General features: G+C 39.5%; 1 protein-coding gene across 1 annotated transcript in view; it reads right to left on the bottom strand.

The window, feature by feature from the left end:
* Positions 1-19424, bottom strand: part of LOC143787895 (ovochymase-2-like) — a 160208-nt gene extending 140784 nt beyond the window's left edge. The window contains exons 1-3 of the mRNA XM_077277050.1: positions 19247-19424; positions 2443-2570; positions 2151-2244 (exon numbers count right to left, since the gene is read on the bottom strand). Of these exons, the coding sequence (XP_077133165.1) occupies positions 2151-2244; positions 2443-2570; positions 19247-19364 (340 nt within the window). The 5' untranslated portion in view covers positions 19365-19424. The remainder of the gene's footprint in view (positions 1-2150; positions 2245-2442; positions 2571-19246) is intronic.
* Positions 19425-20094: the final 670 nt, after the last annotated feature.

A 20094-nucleotide genomic window follows, 5' to 3' on the forward strand; every position in this document is an offset into this window, starting at 1 on the left:
GTCAATGGCACAACACTCGCTCACAATCCTGACAGGCCATTTTCACTAGCACCAATGCAAAAAAGCGCTGTCAGCCCAATACTACTGCTAGCAGTTCCTCGTTAGATATAAGCCGGGTCCGTTAACTGGATTATATCGGGCCAGAAACCAACCCTGGTAGCATGAAAAGTTTAACCAAAAACGGATGTGTGGATTCATGGATTGAGATAAAAGAGAAGCTCAAGGTTAAATTATATATTTAATTGCCTTAAAGGTACACTAGACTATACACTATAGAAACGATGGTTACACATATACAATGGACAGATATGCAAATACAGATAGTGGTAGGATAAAAGATGTAAGCAGAATACATGTCAATTACCAGGTTGATGTTCAACTGTGTGTTCTGGGCCACAGAGGACATGGGCTGCTAGCTGTCTCCTTGGTCCATTCTCAGCACGTTCTTCAATGCGGCCCTCACTTTCAAAGTGACCAGCAAGCATACCAGAGAGAGCAACCAAATGCCCATACACTAGGCTTTATCCCCTTTGGGTCACTCCCCTCCTGCCATCTGGGCTGAATATAAATCCCTTCCTCTTGCTTCTGCAACTATAAACTCCAAAAACTCAAGATGGGTCATAATTCCTTAATTGACGGTCCTAGCGAGGCTGTATTGGTGTCATCAGATCCAGCAGGGTCCCTGCAATGTGATAAGACCAAACACAGCTTTGCTATCTGGTTTCTACTAGCTGTTCTATGTATCTCCATATGCCTGAGGGCTAGATTGGGTCAAAACCCAAGAGGGCATTCAACGTGTTCTGGAGATCTTGGAAATATACACGATGTATGGCTAGGATGTATAATCATGTTTCTAGAATCTTCCTTGGCAGCTTCAGCATGGCTCTATATTGCAAGCAGCCTTTGTCCTGCTCTGAGCTGAATCAACATATGAGATCTGTCACTCACAACTTTTGAGGCTTGACCCTCCCTGCTGAGCTAGCTGCACACTGAAGGGTTTTTTATAATCCCATGCCACCAAGGATAGAAATTATTGACATGAAATTATATCTCCATATTCTTCACACCACCTTTCACTGCAATGAATGCAGCAAGTCTTTTGGGATATGTCTCTATCAGCTTTGCCCATTCTTTTTTGCAAACTGACTCTAGCTCAGTAAAAATGAATGTACAGCTTCTGTGATCCGCAATTTTTAGGTCTTACCACAGATTCTCATTGGGATTTAGGTTTGATTTTGACTGGGCCATTAAAAGACATGAATGTTCTTTGATTTAAACCATTCCATTTTAAAGTAGCTCTTACAGTATATTTAGGGTTGTACTCCTGATGGAAGGTGAACATATGCCTTATTCTTATGTCTTTTACAGCCTCTAACATGTTTTCCTCTAGGATTGTCCTGTAATTATCTCCATCCAGCATAATGCTGCCACCACTATGTTCGATGGTGGGCATGGTGTTTTCCTGGTAATGTGCAGTGTTAGTTTTCTGCCACACATAGCGTTTTTCCTTCAGTTCAAAAAGTTCTACTTTGGTCTCATGTGACCAGAGCTCCATCTTCCATATGTGTTGGCTCTTTGCAAAACTGCAAAAAGGATTTTTCAAAAATGGCTTTCTTCTTGCCACTCTTCCATTAACCCCTTTCCGACATTGGGAGTAATAGTATGCCCATGTCGGAATCCTTCCCTTGGGAGGTATTAAAAATGGATCCCGATTTAAATTTGCACTGAAGCTTTTTCCCATATCAAACTAATACTGGAAGTGTAGCAGCTCTGACATTAGACTAATAGCTGAGATTGGTGCACCTTTCTTATTCTGGTATGTTAATATATTGTTTATTTATATTTTATATATTAATTTTTCAAGTTGACAACCACTTTACTTTGTCTATACTTTTTAAGGTGACAAGCCCTTTAATCTGTCTTTAGAAAACCTCTAGTGGTGACTGCATGCAGAAACAATTTTACAAGGTGACTTTATTTCTTTGTAAAGGTAAGTAGGGGACTTAGAGCTCTGTAAAAGAAAAATTGAGCTCTTTATCCTTTAAATATACACAGCAGATAAATACATAGAAACACAATTTTGGGACTTTTTAACAATAAATTTGACAAATACAATTGTCATTTTTGAAATAATTGTTCACTCTACATACCCAAAATGCCAACGTTATCTTCTATGGTGACATGATCTTCACTACAAGATGTGCTGGTTTCTACATGCAAATCCTCGAACCAGAAATGGACAACCTGCAAAGTGATGTTTGTAAACCAAGTTCGGTTATTTCATATTAGTAATCCTTGTGCTTGCCTAGACATGATGGTGGCATATTGGCGTTACTTTAATTAGTGATTTAAAAATGTATGATAAAATATCGGGGTCAGTGAAAAACAGGATTATTTACTGTGAAATGTCTGCAACACCATTCCAGGCCTGGTACCACTTACTTTATTATCAGGAACTGTGATCTCCCATGCACACGATTTACTGTTCTCATAATTTGATGGATAGTTTAAACTGGAAACAGATCCTGAGGATCCAGAGAGATGATATATGGAACTGCAACCTGCTGAAACTTTGGAGAAAATATCATTACTTTCAATTATTTCTTTAGAAAAACCTTTGCAGAAATACTGTACAAAAACGACCAAAAATCACAGCCAAATTATACAAGAAGTAGCTACTGTTACCTTGGTTGTTGTAATGAAAACTAGTGTATATATATTCAATATACAGGAAATTACAAATAATGAAAAAGGAACACAAAAGTTGAGTTTGTATGTCCATCTATAGTATGTCTCCTCTGAAACTCCCGAAATATACCTTATTCAGTGAGCAATTCTCATCCACCATTGGTGGCTCTGTGCTAACTCAGTATGACCCACACAAGGTCCAAAGCAGTAGAAATGCTAAAAATTCCCAGGCACCAGAGAATTTGTATTTGGATAAAACGTAGATTTTATTCTATCCCTAAAATAACAGCGAAAATACAAAAATGAGGTAGGTGATGCAACGTTTTGGCCATAATAGGTTTCTGTGAGGATTCATACAGTAACTGCAGAATTCAGTGTAAAGCCTGGACAACTCCTTTAAGAACTGAGGGAATGCTTTTATTTTTAAAGGTCTTTTCTTTTATGGGAATCTCTCAGGGCTTCACTAATGGGCAACCTCATTCTCATGTGCTTTAAACATAATTGACAATTGGAGGAAGTCAGGAAGCAGCAGCAGCTCTCTTCCGGATGCCAGTTATGTCTGAAGTAAGCAAGAGTGAGGTGGTCTTTTAGCAGACCCTGATTGGCTGTGGGGCTCACGTGAGATAACATCACACGAACCCTAGGAGACTATGTGCCAATGTCACTGGGACAGCCCGGCGCCGGAAATGAGTACAGGAATTTTTCATTTTACATACCAAGTAAGAAGGGGTTGTCCAAGTTGTGGACTACCTGTTTAATGATGAGAGACTCAAACTTTTCTACATATTTAGAACTGGAAAAGTGGTAACTGATGTGAATATTCTACAGGTATCAGTATTGAAATATCTTGTGTGTTTGCATAGGTTAAAATGAAAAAGTAAATTATTTTATGGCTATATGAAGTAAGGCAGGGGATTTGGAGAATTATCGGGCTATGTCCATGCAGAGGATTTTGAGGAATAAATATGAGTTTTTTGAGAGGAAACTGCGCCTGTTTTGCAGGAGCTTTTCTCTTTCTAAAGTGATTCCTGAAGCTTTTCTGGAAAAGGTTTTTTAAGCGAATTTTGCAGTCTTTTGTTTTAGCACTTTCCAGTTTATAGAGATAATTCCTTTAGGATCTGCTTCAAAGAAGCGACATGCAAATTCTTCCTTGAAGGTGCTTTTCAAAACCTATTTAGAAAAAAAGTAAACAGAAAACTGCTCATATGACTAGCGTTTTTTAAGCATTTTTGAGGAATATATTGCAGCTGATCTGCTAAAAAATTTTAAAGTTTTTTTGGGACCAGTTTTCAGATATAACACTCAAAAAGACACCCAAGCATCTTCCAGGTGTTTCTTCTACACTTCTCATTTACTTCTATTGTAAAGTACAGGTGCTTCTCACAAACTTATAATATCATCAAAATGTTAATTTATTGCAGTTCTTCAATACAAAAAGTGAAACTCATATATTATATAGAGTCATTACAAGCAAAGTGATCTATTTCAGCAAATGAAATGCAAAATTTACTTTCCTTGTGGAGTGTGTCAATGACTGCCTTCTGGACATCTGTCAAGTCAGCAGTCCTCCCCATGATTGTGGAGCCTACTGAAACAGACTAAGGGACCTTTTTAAACATTAAGGAAGCCTTTGCACGTGTTTTTTTTTTTATTTTTCAAATTTTTTGAGATAATGACTTTGGGGTTTTCGCTGGCTGTAAGCCATAATCATCAACATTAATGGAAATAAACACTTGAAATAAATCACTCTGTAATGACTCTATATAATATATGAGTTTCACTTTTTGTATTGAAGAACTGAAATAAATTAACTTTTTGATGATACAGTGGGTACGGAAAGTATTCAGACCCCTTTAAATTTTTCACTCTTTGTTTCATTGCAGCCATTCGGTTAATTCAAAAAAGTAAAAATTTTTCTCATTAGTCTACACTCTGAAAAAAACAGAAATGTAGAAATTTTTGCAACTTTATTAAAATAGAAAAACTGAAATATCACATGATCATAAGTATTCAGACTCTGCTCAGTTTTGAGTAGAAACAACTTTTTGAGCTAGTACAGCCATGAGTCTTCTTGGGAATGATGCAACAAGTTTTTCAAACCTGGATTTGGGGATCCTCTGCCATTTTTCCTTGCAGATCCTTTCCATTTCCATCAGGTTGGATGGTGAACGTTGGTGGACAGCCATTTTCAGGTCTCTCCAGAAATAATCAATTGGGTTTAGGTCAGGGCTCTGTCTAGGCCAGTCAAGAATGGTCACAGAGTTGTTCTGAAGCCACTCCTTTATTATTTTAGCTGTGTGCTTAGGGTCATTGTCTTGTTGAAAGGTGAACCTTCATCTAAGTCTGTGGTCAAGAGCACTCTGGAAGAGGTTTTCATCCACGATATCTCTGTACTTGGTGGCACTCATGTTTTCTTCAATGACAACCAGTCGACCTGTCCCTGCAGCTGAAAAACACCCCCATAGCATGATACTGCCACCACCACTATGTTTCACTGTTGGGATTGTATTGGACAGATGATGAGCAGTGCTTGGTTTTTTCCACACATACCACTTAGAATTATCACCAAAAAGGTCTATCTTCATCTCATCAGACCAGAGAATCTTATTTCTTATAGTCTGGGAGTCCTTCATGTGTTGCACTGAGGAGAGGCTTCCATCGTGCCACTCTGCCATAAAGGCCTGACTGGTGGAGGGCTGCAGTGATAGTTGACTTTGTGGAACTTTCTCCCATCTCCCTACTACATCTCTGGAGCTCAGCCACAGTGATCTTGGGGATCTTCTTTACCTCTCTCATCAAGGCTCTTCTCCCACAATTGCTCAGTTTGACTGGATGGCTAGGTCTAGGAAGACTTCTGGTGTTCCCAAACTTCTTCCATTTAAGGATTATGGAGGCCACTTAGGATCCTTGAGTACTGCAGAAATTCTGTTGTAACCTGGCCAGATCTGTGCCTTGCCACAATTCTGTCTCTAAGCTCCTTGGCCAGTTCCTTTGACCTCATGATTCTCATTTGGTCTGACATGCACTGTTAGCTGTGAGGTCTTATATAGACAGGTGTGTGCCTTTCCAAATCAAGTCCAATCAGTTTAATTAAACACAGCTGGACTCCAATGAAGGAGTAGAACCATCTCAAGGAGGATCACAAGGAAATGGACAGCATGGGACTCAAATATGAGTTTCTGAGCAAAGGGTCTGAATACTTATGACCATCTGATATTCCAGTTTTTCTTTTTTATTAAATTTGAAAACATTTCTACATTTCTGGTTTTTTTTTCAGTCAAGATGGGGTACAGAGTGTACATTAATGTGAAAAAATGAACCTTTTTGAATATATCAATTGTCTGCAATGAAACAAAGAGAGAAAAATTTAAAGGGGTCTGAATACTTTCCGTACCCACTGCTTTCTAATTTTGTGAGAAGCACCTGTATGTAGCCGCTTCACAGAGAAAAATGTCTGAAAAATGGTCAACTCACCTATTTTAGCTGCTTGTTTTTGTTTTGTTTTTTTTTTTTTAAATCTGAAGTGGTTAAAAAATGGCCCAAAGCCTGAATATATGAATAACAGAATGTTTTACAATAGAGCTTCAACCTCTTACAATGTTATATTATGAATTTAATCATCACAAAGTAATAGGTGTATATGAAAGAGGTTGTTCAGTTAATCATTTGTTTTTAAATATTGCCGAGTGGCATAACAAACTGTCAATTTTGTTGGGCAATTGCTGTGGCCAGTGATTGGCTGAATGGCCACTTAAGCAGAGTTTAGCATTGAACCAGGGAGCTTTGGAACTGTAAGGTCTTAGAAGCTGTGAAGATCATTATTACTACTTTGTTTTTTATTTTCTGTATACATTTGGAGAATTAAAAAAAAATTGGTTGGCCTAAAACAGCAACTCAACAAACAACTTAAATATAATTCTATACTTCTGAAACCATTAAAGCACCACTTCAGGACTTTTTTTAAAATTTTTACTGCTGGGGTGGTGTCACTAATCTAAGTTCCCAGTCTCTAGTGTCAAAGCAATGTTATGACTGCCAAAGCACATTCACACAGGTAATGTACAAACCAGGGAAAGTAACACCTGAACCCTACAGGTCCCTGTTTAGACTAGGTAAAGCCCTTCTCTAACCCTGGTCTGTCCCTGCCTGACTGTGATGGCTGGCACCCTAAGAAAGCGCAATGGCGCCCCCACTCGACGGCGGCTTACCCTGAATGTCCTTACCATCTTCTAGGATAGCTGGAGTAGCAGTTCTCCAAGGAATAAATGAATCAAACACAAAACAACTGCAGCCAACACAAACTACAGCCAAGTGAATGAGCTCTGTGGAGTCTCCACGATGTCCGGAATGTGGTCTGTGCGGCAATTCCCAAGATGGAATTCTCAGATGACATTGAGACAGACCTGATCAAGTTTGAGAGAGTGGCTGAAGGGGAGTGTCTACCCAGGGACCAATAGGCGGAAGACTACACAATCATCAAGGGTGATATCCAGGCGGGTTCATCAGTGGGAGTTTAATCCTTCCAAACTAGCGATGTCCCAGTGTTATGACTTACTGCACCTGATACAAAAGCAGTTGCAGCTCAAAGTACTGCCTCCCACTGCCATGGTGGACTGCATAGTGGGCGATACATTCTGGAGGGCCTTACCTCACCCCCTCCAGTGCTGCGGCAGACAGGAGTATGGGGCTGCCAAGGTATTTCAGGCAGGAATTTGGGAACATCTCGAAGGTCCCCAACCTGTTGGGCAGAACCAAGGACCACCGCTCAGGATGTATCCATCAAGGAACAGGTACCAATAGTCTTCTGACATTGCCACAAGCCAGGCCATGTAAGGGCTGACTGCCCCCACCTTGGTGAGCCCATGGACACAATCTTTGGGTATCAACATGCTGAAAAGGTCTGTGCCATGAGCATCATGGAAGTCCTCGGTGATAAACATTTATGTCAAGATGAAATAGAGGGCACCTCAACTGTACCCTTACTGGACTTGGGGAGTCTCATGACCTTGGTACGGGCTGACCTGGTGCAACTCAGCGAGTTAACCAGCTGTAAAATTGGGGACTTGAAAAACTATCCCACCACACTGGTGGTCATAAACGCCAGCAGGGAGACAATGCCATGGGGCGGAAGTGGTTGTTAGTCTGCACTACGAACTGATAGCTGGGAGGGATTTTTCCTTATTCTCTGCCCTGTAGCTAACAGTTGTCTCACCCAGTGAACGTGAGTCCGTGCCAGTAGTGACTCTGCCGCATGGTTCAGAAGTAATGCAAGAACCTTGTGGCCACGAAGAAGAGGTGCCGGCTGCAGGAGTCACCACTCTGGTGGAAAAGGGGAAGAAAACCCTCCTAAAAGTAATGACTGGGGAAATAGAGGACTTGCCAACGGGACTCAAAGTGCAGACTGAAATGTCTCTGGCGAGAGTTTTGGTGTGAAGCAACATCGAGACCCAACTGTGTCCCGGACCAGGGAAAATGTTGTAATTAGATGGGAGTCATCAAATCTCAGGTAAACAAAATAGAAATGATACAGAACTGGCCCCAACCTCTCATGATAAGGCAGGTGAGAGATTGACTGGGGTTAGTTGGGTATTACAGGAGATTTATCTCCAATTTTGCCACACTGTCGTCTCCATTGATAGACTGCCTGAAAGGAAGGAAGTCCTTAAGGGTCTGCTGGGATGCTTGGATCGAGGAGGCTTTCATGACATTGAAGTCGGTATTGTGTGGTGGGACACCTGTCCTGGTCACGTCCGACTTCAAAAGACAGCTTATTATACAGACAGATGCCTCAGAAATAGGTCTAGGAGCAGTACTGTCCCAGGAAACTAACAGGAAAGAGCACCCAATGAGTTACCTTAGCCACTATTATTTGCTGGGGAGGACATTCTGCCTGGTGACCGATCATTCCTCTCTTAAGTGGATAAGTGAAGCCAAAGAGGGGAATGTTTGGGCAACCCGGTGGTTCCTGGCCATACAAAATTTCACGTTTACAGTGGAACATCAGACAATCAAGCTGCAGCGGAATGCAGGTGCCCTATCCAGAGTCCACTGTATGGCAAAGTGGGGGGAGGGGTATTTGATGCAGTGAGGGGTATGGTGCTGGATTGGAAATACATTCCTTCCAGCAAGTGCCTTTCACACTGGTAAACAGCAGGGAAGGAGGTTAAGACCTGGCCTGGATCTTCTGTGCTCTTTTGGGTTTTTGGGGCAATGCCCGACTTGCACAGCTGCATGTCATAAGACAGCATAAATAGTCAGCCAGAAATCCTCAGTGTGTGTATGTGGGTGTGAAAGAGCTAAGACAGGTTTTGTGACATCAGACCAGAGTGGGCAGGCACGTCCAGGCCCTAACCTATGTTGTAGAAGCAAGCTGTACTTTTGCTTTGTCTGATGTAAGACTGTTTTTTCTTCTGCTGCCAGTGTGAATAAAACACTGAGCTCTTGGACTGAAAACCTGCATGTGCCTCTTTACAGCGGCCCTGCCATTGCCTACCTAAGCAAATCCCCACACTAGGTAAATGACCCAGGTCTGTTATTGCCTGTCCGCAGAGGTTGGCACCCTAAAATAACGCAATGGCGCACCCACTTGATAGCAGCTTATCTCAAGTGTCCTTAGCAGCTCCTTGGATAGGTAGAGTAGCAGTTCCCCAACGAATAAAGGAATCACACACAAAAAACTGCAACCAACACAAACTACAGCCAAGTGAATGAATCCAGCAAAATCTATCACCAGGAGGAAACAACAGAAGTGGAAGGTACTTAAAGCTGAACCCAAAAAGTGATAGAACAAACAGATTAAATTAAGAACACCAATGTTAAGCTAGACAGACTGGAGCCAGAATAGCAGAACCCAAATACCCAGAGAAAAGGTGTATCTCCTTTGGCTCGGCAGAAAGAGAAGCCAACCGCAGAACACAAACTCAAGGAATTAAATCCAGGAGCATTACAACCAGCTGCCATCTTCGTCTGTTATTGACACTGCTCTGGCCATCTTCTGCAGATGTTGACCTGTCAGATCGCTCCAGTGTTTGTTGGGTAAGCTGGAAATCACAACTCAATGTAAGTCTATGGGAAACAGAATGAGGCTATCATAGACTTACATTGATAACTTAACTTGTAATCAGTCAGAAGTTGCAGTCACAAGATTGTGGAGTGGGACTGGAGCGGCGGCAGGAAGACCTGAGAAATGCGGCTGGTAAGCATAGGAATAAGGACAGGGAACTTAGATTACTGACATAACTCTGGCAGTGAAAAAAAAAAAGCTGGAGTAGTGTTTTAAAATGGCATGCATGTATAACTAAGTCCATGATTACATTGAGATGCTTATTATACTGCAAGACTACATAATATAATTATTGTTACAGTGATGATAAATTACTTTTCCCTTATTTGTAGGAGAACATTTTTTAGAATTTGTGAAATTAATTTGAAACTATGTATTTTTTTAATGCCCTAATGATGTACATCAATTGATATATTTTATTGTATCTTAATCTGATGAGAACAATAACTTTGTTTTTACTATATACCATATTGGCCTGCATGCTGGCGACGTGTTTTGCCAACTTCTATAGTTCACAGCAATCCATTAAGACAACTGGTTATTATTTTGACCCTTTCTTTTTTTATCAGAACAGCATTGTACAGGGATTACTTAAGTTCAAAGTAGTTAATTTCAAGAGTTTTAAGATAAGTAAAGAGTTGAAATAATTGAAGAAGAAAGGCAACATCATAAAAGGTTGTTTTAAGATAGGCATTATCTATCAACCTTTGAAATTATGGACATACTGTAAACCATAAGTCACTGTGCCAGTGTTCCTAGAAGAAAATGTTGGAACGTGGCTCATGACAGTTACATGGTGTTAGTTTTTTAATTTTACTCTCATTTTAGTAAATACATGCTGAATCAAATTTACTGTAATGTATCAATTCAACAATTCTTATGGATTCATCAGTTTGTGCTAGATACTGTTATTGCCAGCATTATCTAAAAATGTACTGGGCTATAAGATATTACTGTATGTTGGATGTGACATTTACTGCACTCTTCTACTTTAAAGGGCTTCTCAGAGAACAAGATAAAATGGAGTCCCTGATGGCAAAAACACACCACTAAGGAGTTTAGGCAGCGTAAAATAAAGCACAGTAGGCCTTAAATTTCTAGAAAACCCATCCACTATGCTGGAACTTTAAGATGCTGCATTTTTATCAGGGGGAAAAATATTCAGCATTAAAAACTTATCAAAAGCTCATCATCAGAACTTAACCTAAAAGTGGTATGTGATACATTTTTTGGGACTACCTTACCCGGATCTCTAATGTGATGTCTTATAAATCTGCCTCATGATGTGTATTATGCAGCCTCCAATTTGCCCCAGCACATTTTAGCGCTGTCATCTAAGATCCTTTTTTATTTCTAGTTTTATCTACACTAGTCATATTATCCGTTGTGTGAAATATATGTAAAAGAAGAATGTATTGTTTTCAATGTATCAGTTTTTGAAATATAAAGTATTTTCTTTCATAAGGATCGTGACCTAACCTTTCCAACCAGAACCGGAGGGCTGAGTACAGGTTTGACCTCTATTTCTTGGTGGCTGCCTTCTGTACTGAGGTTTAATTTCCATCAGTCATTCTTAATGAAGTCCCTATTGGTGCTCCTCTGTACTTAATTATTCTCTCCCACCTTACATCTTATTCAGGTCACTGGTAAAGGAGAGATCATTTAACATCCTATGACTAAGATAAAACTATTTTAGATGCCGAAGGATGAACTGATATTCACTTGCTTCTCTACTATATGTAGTGATGTGAATTTTTGTATGTAGTCTGAAACAAAATAATGCACCAAAAATGCAGACTGTAGCAGAAAATTTGTAAATTTAAAGTGGATAAAGTTTGGTGCCACTTTATTAGCCACAAGCAGAGAAGAAGCGAAAGCATATCAACACTTGCCCTTCGTAGATCGTCAGCTTTATTGTATGCAGAACATAGTGCAAGAACAATGGGAGATGGTGCAGGCAGCGGATGAGGCAACGGCCGTTTGGAACAACTACGGCCATTTTCAGGCATGTTATGTGAATCGGCCATTGCCACAGGTGCTGACTGCAAAACTTCCTAGTGTTCTTGCATTATGTTTTGGATACAGTAAAGCTGACTATCTACAGATGATGAATGCCGCTCCATTTTCTCTTCTCCTCTGCTTGAGAATAATTCTATAGGCTGTGATCTGTGCACATCATCGAAGCCAGATTGATAGTTTTTGCCATTTCTAACCAGCCTTTTGACATAGAGCTCAAGTTGCTTGTAATAATAATAATAATAATAATCTTTATTTTTATATAGCGCTAACATATTCCGCAGCGCTTTACAGTTTTGCACATTATCATCGCTGTCCCCGATGGGGCTCACAATCTAAATTGCCTATCAGTATGTCTTTGGAATGTGGGAGGAAACCCACGCAAACACGGAGAGAACATACAAACTCTTTGCAGATGTTGTCCTTGGTGGGATTTGAACCCAGGACTCCAGCGCTGCAAGGCTGCGGTGCTAACCACTGAGCCACCGTAATATATGTAGTGCCACCCAATGTTTTCTTGATTTTGATTTTTGGAATCACTTTACAGATAAAATTGAAGAATGCATGATTTACAACTACCTTTAATTTACTTAATACAGAACCTGTATTTTACTAATGGAGCCTGTAGGTTTTGTATGTTTCAAATATTAAAGTGAGCAATTACCATACTGATATTATATTATGGATTACTTATTCATAAATACACCTAAATTATATTGCCATTCAAGGTCATAAATAACAAATTATACTACATACAAGCTGAGATCATCACTGATGAAAAATACATCATATACTCAGGTGAGAACACGCACAAACAAGAGACAAAACAAGATAGAGTACATGAGAACCTTGCATAAGCCCAAATTTGGGTACAAAACGCTGTAAAGAGACATAAATACTTAAGATCTAATCATACTTGTTGATAAAAGAAGCAGCCTAGTGGGGTAGGGAAGGTTCAAATAGTTTTAAAGGGACATAATACATAGTTAGCCCCTCACCATCCTGAAACCCAAAAATCCATAATATGCACACAATACAAAAGAAAAGGTCACCTAACCGTTTCCAGACGTTCAACCTAGCTAATGTGTAAGAAAAGAAGATAACCTCCACAGCTCCAGGGAATCCATCACTCTCAATATCTGTTTCGCTATGGAAAGCTTCATCTAGGGGTGACTATGCTTTATTTTGTTCTGCTTAAGAATAATATTGTTATTTTACTTAAACCTGTGTTCAGAAAAAGAGAAACACCAAAAAAGTAGTTGTTATGTACAGTAGGTTGAGGGCATGAACCCCTTGTCTATGAGATACAAAACATGTAATACTGAGCATCTCAGAAAGTAATTTAACAACCCTACGAGACTTAATAGCACTTTTGCATACAAAGTATACCAAACTTTTACAACATGTCAAATCATCTCTTTTATTGAAAGGTGCAACTTCTACTTATAGATGGTGCAGAAATTATTTGTGCTACCCTTCCAGATAACTAAAGAAATGCTAATCTGAAATCACCCAGAATTCCCACACGGTAAAGACTCAGCTCAAGGAACACAGTTGAAAGTTACGGGGCTTGTGAGTTAATGGAATATTCTGCATATAAAGGAGAAAATATGGCCGCATCCAAGGGAAATAATAGCCCAATTTCATGTACAGTTATATGAAAACGTTTGGGCACCCCTATTAATCTTAAGCTTAATGTTTTATAAAAATAGTTTTTTTTTGCAATAGCTATTTAAGTTTCATATATCTAATAACTGTTGGACACAGTAATGTTTCTGCTTTGAAATGAGGTTTATTGTACTAACAGAAAATGTGCAATCTGCATTCAAACAAAATTTGACAGGTGCATAAGTATGGGCACCTCACCAGAAAAGTGACATTAATATTTAGTAGATCCTCCTTTTGCAAAAATAACAGCCTCTAGTCGCTTCCTGTAGCTTTTAATGAGTTCCTGGATCCTGGATGAAGGTATTTTTGACCATTCCTCTTTACAAAACAATTCCAGTTCAGTTAAGTTTGATGGTCGCCGAGCATGGACAGCCCTCTTCAAATGATCCCACAGATGTTCAATGATATTCAGGTCTGGGGACTGGGATGGCCATTCCAGAACAGTGTAATTGTTCCTCTGCATGAATGCCTGAGTAGATTTGGAGTGGTGTTTTGGATCATTGTCATGCTGAACGATCCATCCCCTGCGTAACTTCAACTTTGTCACTGATTCATGAACATTATTGTCAAGAATCTGCTGATACTGAGAGGAATCCATGCGTCCCTCAACTTTAACAAGATTCCCGGTGCCGGCATTGGCCACACAGCCTCAAAGCATGATGGAACCTCCACCAAATGTTACTGTGAGTAGCAAGTGTTTTTCTTGGAATGCTGTGTTTTTTTGCTGCCATGCATAACGCCTTTTTGTATGACCAAACAACTCAATCTTGGTTTCATCAGTCCACAGGACCTTCTTCCAAAAAGAAATTTGCTGCTCCAAATGTACTTTTGCATACCTCAGCCGACTCTGTTTGTGGCGTGCTTGCAGAAACGGCTTCTTTCGCATCACTCTCCCATACAGCTTCTCCTTGTGCAAAGTGCGTTGTATAGTTGACCGATGCACAGTGACACCATCTGCAGCAAGTTGATGCTGCAGCTCTCTGGAGGCGGTCTGAGGATTGTCCTTGACTGATCTCATCATTCTTCTTCTCTGCCTTTCTGATGTTTTTCTTGGCCTGCCACTTCTGGCCTTAACAAGAACTGTACCTGTGTTCTTCCATTTCCTTACTATGTTCCTCACAGTGGAAATTGACAGGTTAAATCTCTGAGACAGCTTTTTGTATCCTTCCCCTGAACAACTATGTTGAATAATCTTTGTTTTCAGATCATTTGACAGTTGTTTTGAGGATCCCATGATGCCACTCTTCAGAGGAGATTCAAACAGGAGAACAACTTGCAAGTGGCCACTTTAAGTAGCTTTTCTCATGATTGCATACACCTGGCTATGAAGTCCAAAGCTCAATGAGGTTACAAAACCAAAAAAAGTGCTTTAGTAAGTCAGTAAAAAGTAGGTAGGAGTATTTAAAGCAAGAAAATTATAAGGGTGCCCATACTTATGCACCTGTCAAATTTTGTTTGAATGCAGATTGCACATTTTCTGTTAGTACAATAAACCTCATTTCAAGGCAGAAACATTACTGTGTCCAACAGTTATTAGATATATGAAACTGAAATAGCTGTTGCAAAAAAAATAATTTTTAGAAAACATTAAGCTTAAGATTAATAGGGGTGCCCAAACTTTTTCATACAACTGAAGATAGCAACACATTTCACCTCTGTCATGTAAATATGTTCCTTCTGTTCATACAAATTGCATACTCTAGCCAGAGAGGCATCCATGCACACAGTAGGTTAAATTGTAGGTTCTAACAGCCACAGAGTAGATATGTCAACAATATACAGACCACAGAGAAATAGTTTCTTAACGGGTTGGTCCAGTAATTAAAATGTCCTTTCTAAATATTTACCTGTATACCCTAACCACAGCTTTAATCATAATTTTCTAAATGAGGTTCTCCATTGTCTCTTTAACCGATGGCTAGGAAAAGGAAACTCGTGATACAACTACATTGTTTAACCATATTAAGTGTCTATTGAGAATCAAGTTAGTGGAAGCGGACAGATACAAAGAAGAAAATGTGAAAAAGCTTTTTTTTTTCCAAAGAGGCTTTATTTATTTATTAGGAGGCACACCTAATGTCTTTATACTCACCCAGCCATGGTGTTTATTTTCCCTGAATGAAGCGTAAAGGTACCATTACACTAAATGACTTACCAACGATCACGACCAGCGATACGACCTGGCCGTGATCGTTGGTAAGTCGTTGTGTGGTCGCTGGGGAGCTGTCACACAGACAGCTCTCTCCAGCGACCAATGATCAGGGGAACGACTTTGGCATCGTTGAAACTGTCTTCGACTCCCCGAATAACCAGGGTAAACATCGGGTTACTAAGTGCAGGGCTGCGCTTAGTAACCCGATATTTACCCTGGTTACCATTGTAAAAGTAAAAAAAAAACACTACATACTCACATTCTGATGTCTGTCACGTCCCCCGCCGGCGGCTTCCCTGCACTGAATGTGTCAGCGCCGGCAGCAACAGCGGTGATGTCACCACTGTGCTCTGCTTTTCGGCCGGCACTGACACAGTCAGTGCAGGAAGCTCTCGGCAGCAGCGCAGCATTAGCAGCGCTCCTACCGAAAGCAGTTTTAACCCTGTGGACGCCGGGGGACGTGACAGACATCAGAATGTGAGTATGTACTGTTTTTTTTTTTTACTTTTACAATGGTAACCAGGGTAAATATCGGATTACTAAGCGCGGCCCTGCGCTTAGTAACCCGATATTTACCCTGGTTACAAGTGAACACATCGCTGGATCGGCGTCACACACGCTGATCCAGCGATGCCAGCGGGTGATCAGCGACCAAAAAAAGGTCCTGATCATTCCCATCGACCAGCGATCTTCCAGCAGGGGCCTGATCGTTGGTCGCTGTCACACATAACGAGATCGTTAGCGGGATCGTTGCTACGTCACCAAAAGCGTGACGTTGCAACGATATCGTTAACGATATCGTTATGTGTGACTCAGCCTTAATAGATTATGGAGTATCAGACTGGTAACTATTTTACTATGATGTGCCAGCTAGTTGGCCCTCATAGTTATTCTTTTATTCATTTGTTTACTCGTTTATTTGTTAACTTATTTAGTTAGATGTCTTTTCTTCTATTTGCTTGATTTATTAGTTAGTTTTTGTTTCCTCCAGATTGAATACAATACGTAAGCCTCACTTAGAGACACAATTCTATTGATGTGACCTTGACTGTAAACTGTAAAAGTAATCTGAAAATCAATGGTCTCCATGAAGATGATTTCATTTGTTATTTAAAAATCAAAGTAAAAAGATGTTTCAAATAAAATGAACAGTCGACTAAGTTATTAACGTGAATGGCTTTAGCATAACCCAATGAGTTTGTGATGAAATAAAGAAAGCAATGAAGAAACCCTCTCTTTCTTACTTTCATAGACAGAAGTGTTACCTATTTTTTTACTCTTTTCATTTATGATAAAAGGAAACCTGCAAACAATGAATTGAGAATTTTGCATATGAATAATCAGTCCACAAGGAGAGAGAAGCAAATTTCTCCAATGTGATATATTACAAATTACCTTATTTATGTATTAAAATTAAAATGATGGTTACACTTTAAGTCCTCTGTATAATATATTATTAGATATGAGTTGTAATGGTTTATAGGCAATTTACTTTGGATCTGTGTTAACCTAAAATATGGTACTAGGTTCTAGGTTTGTTTTATTTGTTTTCAATAATTTCAGAAAAATTGTAGTAAAGGAATTTGACCTGTAATAAAGAAGAAAAACTAGGCCAAACCTAATAAAATAAAATAAACCTTATTTATCAGCAGCATGTGCACAGTTCTTAAATGTCAAGATAACACATGGACTGTGGTCTAGAATACTTTGTTCTGATAAATTACATTGCTATAACATAGATAGTAAAGTTGAAAGTGGACATAAATACAATTGGTGCAATCTATTATCTAGTAATATTAATCTTGAAGAAGGTACTTTCTCCTAGACTGCAGAAGCCAAATTACACATCTAATTTCTGAATTCAAATATGTTAATTAGAATAAATCCATGAGTCAGTGACATGTCTGCAGTGATCTTAGCATATAACTTTCAATATTTTTACTCATAAAGGGGTTGTCCACTACTTGGACAACTCCTTCTGAATCCCTATGTTTCTCCCCTAGTAAAATAATACACGCCTCCAGTTTCCGCACTGTTCCAGCACTGTCGGCACTAGTCCTCCTGGGGCTAACATAACTCGATCGCTCACCCGATTCCTGCAGCCAGTCAGCATTAGCTTGACTCTCCTGACTCATGGATATAATTCACATATGGAGGAAGTGAGAGCAGCAGCAGCTCTCACTTCCTCCGAATGTCTTGATTTGTCTGAATCAACTGATTCAACTGATTGGCTGCAGGGATCGCATAAGTGATCATGTTACACAAGCCCCAGGAGAACCACTGGATGGTGCCGGCACTGGAGGTGAATATAAGTGGTAGGGCTCTTTTCCACTTGCCAGATAAATGTCCGTGTCTCGCATGTGAAAACCAAGCTGTGGCGCCGACACTCTGGAGTGGAGAGTGCGGCTGCATAGCAATGCATGCAGCCGCACGCTCCACTCCCAAGTGCCGGCACCAGAGCTTGGTTTACACATGCGAGACACGGATGTTTATCTCGCAAGTCGCAAGTGGAAAAGAGCTCTTATTATTTTACTGGGACAAAATAGCCGGTCTCAGGAGCGCAGAAGGAGAACACAGACACCAGTTAGGGTAAAATCACAACGCGCTTCAACGGCATGCGCCGTCTTCTTCAGGTGAATATTTCAAATATCCACCTGAAGAAGACGGCGCACGCCTTTGAAACGCGTTGTGGTTTTACCCTAACTGATGTCTGTGTTCTCCTTCTGCGCTCCTGAGACTGGCTATTTTGTTCCTGTTGCAAGCCTTTCTCCCCCGTTGTGGGGTATCCGGCTGGAGCTGTGGGGACCTGCGCACTTATTTCCTCCTCATTGGGATGGCCGCTAGCGCTCCTTCTACAAACCGCCATTTATTGTTCTACATTATTTTACTGGGGGCACCAGGGATTCAGAAGAGGTTGTCCGAGTAAGTGGACAACCCCTTTAAACTGTGACAAGTTGCATTTTGCAAAGGGTGTAGTTTGTATTTGCTGTTTGTGGTTATTTTTTCTTTCTTATACCTTTTGTACTAATACTAATATTAGTACTATTGTGTACATATTTTTTTTAATAAGGACATTTGAAAATGTCTCCATATAGCCCTAGGCTTGAACAAAGGATTTTTTTTTTACAGGTATGCAAGACACAATTGCACTTACAGCTTACCATTCAAGTTTTCTATAATTTAGATGGATAAAGCACCACTAACAGTCTCACCTTATTAGGAAATCACAAGACAAAATGGTAACATTTCAAATGGCATTAGCATATGGAAAGAATAGTTTGACCTCATAATTCTACTCCTTTTAACTTTTATTGGGAGATGGATGGGTTAATGTGGTATAATTACTAGTTCTTGTGTGAATGTTCTGCATCTCAGGAGACAGTTACAAGAGAACAATTTCTCTATCTGTACTGTAATTCTGTATTGTCTTTGTACTTTTAATGATCCTTGAATAAAACTAAATCTTCAAAAGATGTGTATTTATATACAAACATAAACAGCGTAATAAAATATAAGTACATAATACTTTAAACAATCGAATCTTATAAGTTACAATGGTGAAAGATTAAAAAATTCAAAATAAATTGACTAAAATAATAAATTACCATTTTAGCAACCAGTTTTTTTTATCAGGTTATGAAAACATTTTTAGAACTTACCTTCCTTTTCTTGGGGATTTACAAACTGAAGCACTATTAATGCAATGCATGCCCCAGTCATCAACACAAAAAGGACAATCAGGAATATCTCTAAGGTTGTTAATTTTTTCGACTTCATCCTTCCCGCACTTGGATCCCACTGTGCAAGGAGAACATCTGATGGAAATGTGGATCAGGAGAAGAACTGCTGAATAGTCGTCACTATAATATAAGCTATCGTTTTATCTATATTACTGTGGACTTTGGTCAGTTATCTACAAAGATTCTGCAATGAAAAGCATTTAGCCATGTAAAATGCATTTCTACTTATTGTACTAATTTTTTTTATTGTATATTTAGTCTACAGTCAGAAATTATTACGTTTTCGTTACCCTATAACATCTTTTTTTTTTTACTTTACAGCCTTTTAAAAGAAGAAATATTTTTTTTCTCATCAATATACCTAGAATAACATAATGATTCAAGTTTACAATAGTTTGTGTTAATGTATTTCAAACAGGAAACACATTTACAAAAGTATTAAGGCTAGAGATGAGGGAATTGTTTTGAATTTTTAGGTATTTGTTGAGCCACGGGATTTTGAACAATTTTTAATTCGATTTGTGTGATTTGCTTATAAGAGTCGCTATAATGGTTGCCATCATTTTACACATTACATAGGATTGTATCAGCCAGAGAAAGCTCACACGACCTTAGCCAGAGTAGGGCAGGATTCCCCATAATGCCTTGCAGATATCAAATCACATGTTACCAGTGTCAGACTGAAGAATATTGGGCTCACCAAAGGATTTGATTCTGAGGGCCCACCTTTCTCCCCCACTCAAGATCACCCATAGCAGCTGCACTAT

This window comes from Ranitomeya variabilis, chromosome 1 (assembly GCF_051348905.1).
Source record: "Ranitomeya variabilis isolate aRanVar5 chromosome 1, aRanVar5.hap1, whole genome shotgun sequence".
Lineage (NCBI taxonomy): Eukaryota > Metazoa > Chordata > Amphibia > Anura > Dendrobatidae > Ranitomeya > Ranitomeya variabilis.